At 44.6% G+C, this 3,849-nt stretch overlaps 1 protein-coding gene across 1 annotated transcript in view; it reads right to left on the reverse strand.

The window, feature by feature from the left end:
- Nucleotides 1–6: 6 nt before the first annotated feature.
- The window catches only part of TMLHE (trimethyllysine hydroxylase, epsilon), a 24,593-nt gene continuing 20,750 nt past the window's right edge, over nucleotides 7–3,849 (reverse strand). The window contains exons 8-9 of the mRNA XM_025213853.1: nucleotides 2,238–2,376; nucleotides 7–964 (exon numbers count right to left, since the gene is read on the reverse strand). Of these exons, the coding sequence (XP_025069638.1) occupies nucleotides 833–964; nucleotides 2,238–2,376 (271 nt within the window). The 3' untranslated portion in view covers nucleotides 7–832. The remainder of the gene's footprint in view (nucleotides 965–2,237; nucleotides 2,377–3,849) is intronic.

Below are 3,849 nucleotides of genomic sequence, written 5' to 3' on the forward strand. Positions count from 1 at the left end.
GACATGGGAAATACTGCTCTCACTTTATACACCCAAGGGGGACTGTGCTTTGCTTCCCTCCCCTCATGGATCACCTTTCCCTCTCCTTACTTTTCCACTAAAACTTGTTTGGAGATGTCCCAGCTGCACTGGCTGATTCAGCTGGGCCTTCAGTCAGCATGCCTTACTCTCAAATAGTGGAGAAATAAGATGCTGTCTCTACAGCCCTATTATTTCTATGTTTACATGGTGTGGGGTGTCTGTAAGGAATAGAAGAGAAGTTACTGAAGTGTATCACCAAGCCCAAGCTGGAGTGGCTTGATTTCTACACTGTTTCAAGTAGGATCACTGAAATCCTCTCTGTAGAGGGGACTCTCATGTAGCTCAGAGAAAGACACAGCAAAAAAAAGCAACTCTGCCATGTACAATAAAAACCTAAGCTAGTGGCTGAAAAAAGCAACCATTGATGAACAGAGGAAATATGAGGCTTTCATAGCCTCATTTATAATCCAAAAGGCACTTGAGTGGGAGAATTTCTGACGGTATCCTGATTAGCTCTGCCTCAGTGTCTTCCTTGTGACTCTGAACCAGACTGTGCTAAAAGGTCCTTGGGTGGTGCACAGGGCGGGGAACGGGGGGGAGGGAGAAAGCAGTGTGATTTTTCAATGGGAGGATGCAATTAGGCAATGCCTTGGTGCCCTCCGACCTCGGAGTGCTCCCCCAGGCACCAGGGACTGTCTAGAACGGATGGAAGGGTTGAGGTATCCAGACCATTTTCATCCTGGTGATATACAATCCTGGGGCACTGCAGCTTGTCGAACGTTGCCTGCCTCTCAGCTGCAGACAGTCCATGCTAAGCTTTCATCCCCAGGAACCGTGCAGTATTCAGCACATCGTCTCTCGACAAGTAGCACCCACAGAGCTGGCGGTATCCTGTGAATGATTCCCGCCCATGAAGTACTCGCCAGTTATCCACAAACAGTGCCTGGATGGGAGCAGAAAAGCAGTCAGACCAGGAAGTGAACTAGAAGCCATGTGAGATCTCACACTAGGGCACTGTCTTTCCCCCACCCCCACCGGCTATGACAAGTAGCACAATGGCAGCTCCTGGCAGGAACAACCCCAAAGTTGCACATAATGCCAGAAAATGTCCACCTTGTGCCATTTACTTCTCCTTCCACAACAGCTGGCTGGCAGACTTTACCTGCAACCCTAACCCCTGGGGTTGACTGGGCTTTGCTATTCTCTTGCTGTAATGGCCCAGTGCCACGCTCGCCCTGTTTCTGACCTCAGAGGCCATCATCACTCACTTTTCAGACTGCCCTGCCTGCCCTCTTCTCTCCTTTCCAACATAGACTCCAGGAAGCTGTAACTGTTCTTTGCCCCTGCAATCTTGCCTGGTATTTTCCAATTCCAAGGGCCCTGAACCTAGGTTAATACCAAATCTAGCCCATTTATGTGTAAACCCTTTCACCTGGGCCTAGGATGGGTGTAGCTCCAGGGGAAATATAGCTAAGAGCTATTTACCTACAACCTGGTTCAGATCTGCATGATGCAGTTTTAATCCTAGACACAGGTTTAAAGTACTCCACCATAACACACACACACACATCCCACCAACATTTTAAGTCTAGAACATGCTACTTTCTTTCAGTGCTCACAATTGATGCACCAGGCACTTCAGTCATTTCTAGGGTAAATTGGGGAATATTTTATTTTTATAAATCTCTTCTCTTGCAGAGCAAGACAGAACACAGCTCATATAAACCATGTTTAATCAGGCTAGCTAGCCTGATCTGTTTCCTCAGATGTTCTCCATACATATTTCCATTAGAATATATTTCCATTAGACTTTCCACTTCTACCAGGTCTCAACACACTACCTGACAGAGGAAGCTTACTATTTCACAGATAAGGACATCTATTCCCTCCCATGGGTGGCAGCCATCCTTCCAAACTGTCTCTTCGGTGAAACTCCACTATTTCTCTCTTGTCTTGGAGCCATTTATTCTCCACCTGCCCCCTCTTCCAGAGGTAAGAACACATATAGAGATTAATGTGATATGATGCATTACCCCTTACTGCAGTTACTACAAAGAGGGAGAACATCCAGCAAATGTGCCCAAGGTATTACACCAAGTCAGTGACAAAAGTCAGCAGCCCTGAGTGCCATACCACTCGAACTAAAACCAGGTGCCCTGCCTTCCTCAATGCACGCAGTCTAGTCTCGTGAACACAGGCTGAACTTGTGACTCTACCTTGCCTGGCTTCAGTTTGACCCAGAGTTCATTTTCTGGTCTCCTTAATTCTGTGGTGAGTGTTCGGTGTGCAGCATACCAGCGATGCACTACATCGTAAGGCACTGTGTTGATGACTGCCCGGTCATAGTTATTGTACCTAGGAGAGAAGAGAAACAGAACAGACAGTCACCAGGGGTCTGTGAGTAGAGAAGAATCAACTATGCCCACAGGGAACATGTTTAATCATAATGGACCTCTTTAAGAGGGCCCCAAAAAACCCCAAAAGAGGTTGCTTTGTGCAGTGGGGCAAGGACTGAGCAGTAAAAAGCTTAAACCTAATTGCAAAACTCTTATTCCCCTTTTAACTCATTTTTCTCTTTTAAAATGTTGTGGCCTTGAGTGATGCCTGATTGTTTCCCTTCTCTACCAAAAACTCATTACAATTACAGCTGCCAATTTAGGCTGTTCAGAGTGAAATAGTTCTTGATGTTTATGATTTCAGTGCTGCAGAACAAACAAGGACAAGGGGAGCAGTGTTGTTTAAAATTAACATGTCATTCACTTGCCAGACTGTAGCCCCTAAGCAGAGGGACAGAAATCTTTAATAATGATATACTATTTGTCAGCCCCCACAAAAAGGAGGGAGACACACAACGGCAATGCATGATTACTGATGTACATGTCAAGGGAGAAACGTGTATAAATTGTTAGCTCGAAAAATATCAACTCTGACTCATCAAAAAGAAACTTAAACAACTCATACCAAAGACAGACTGTGTTGGAAGTGCATGTGATATCTACCACCATACACTCTGATCAGTAAGCTGTACACTACTTATTTCAAGTACTGGTAGAGCTAAATAATCAGTTAAATCCTGCCTCAACATTATGCATGTTTAATGAAACAGCAAAGGGCAGGGGAACAGGACTGAGTTTTTATAGTCTGTGTTAGGCAAGATTAAAGGAAATCTATGACAAGCAAAATTAACCAATAGTCGAAGTAAGGGATATTAGCTGCATAGCCTCCATTTTAAATCAAAACTGAAACTTAGAGCCTGGCTGAAGTTGAATTTCAAAAATATCTGATTAAATTTTTACCTCAGTTCATTCAATAACAGGCTGATATCCAGGAAGATCTTTATATATGACACTGCTGCCTCTGAAGTCAATGGCATGATTCTCATTGACTTTTAAATAGTGTGAGATCAAACCCAAGAGGAGGACTGGGTCATATACTGTTGAAAACTGAGAGTGATCTGGTGGCTCTTGTGGAGTTGGTATTTACAGTCAGATGTTAAAGCCACTGATGGTTATAGTATTCAAGTGTTCTGACTCCGAGTCCAGGGGGAGGTTGGCTGTTTGCACAGAGGCAGATACCCTGGGATTTCTCTGGATTCATTCCCCACTTGGAGACTCCCACATTTTCAGTCTGAAAATTTGGCAGACGCAGAGTTCTCATGTGAGCTTGCATTCAAGGTCTGAAATGTACTTCAGGAGAAACACTTTAGAAGTGGTGAAGTGGGTAAGAATGATGCAAGGGAGATACTAAGATTCCAAGAGTGGCTTTTACACTTTTGGAACAAGTGTACTCAGTTTTCAGACGAGGGCTTTAGCTGGAGTCAGTGCTTAC

The sequence above is a fragment of the Alligator sinensis genome, unplaced genomic scaffold (genome assembly GCF_000455745.1).
Source record: "Alligator sinensis unplaced genomic scaffold, ASM45574v1 scaffold27_1, whole genome shotgun sequence".
Lineage (NCBI taxonomy): Eukaryota > Metazoa > Chordata > Crocodylia > Alligatoridae > Alligator > Alligator sinensis.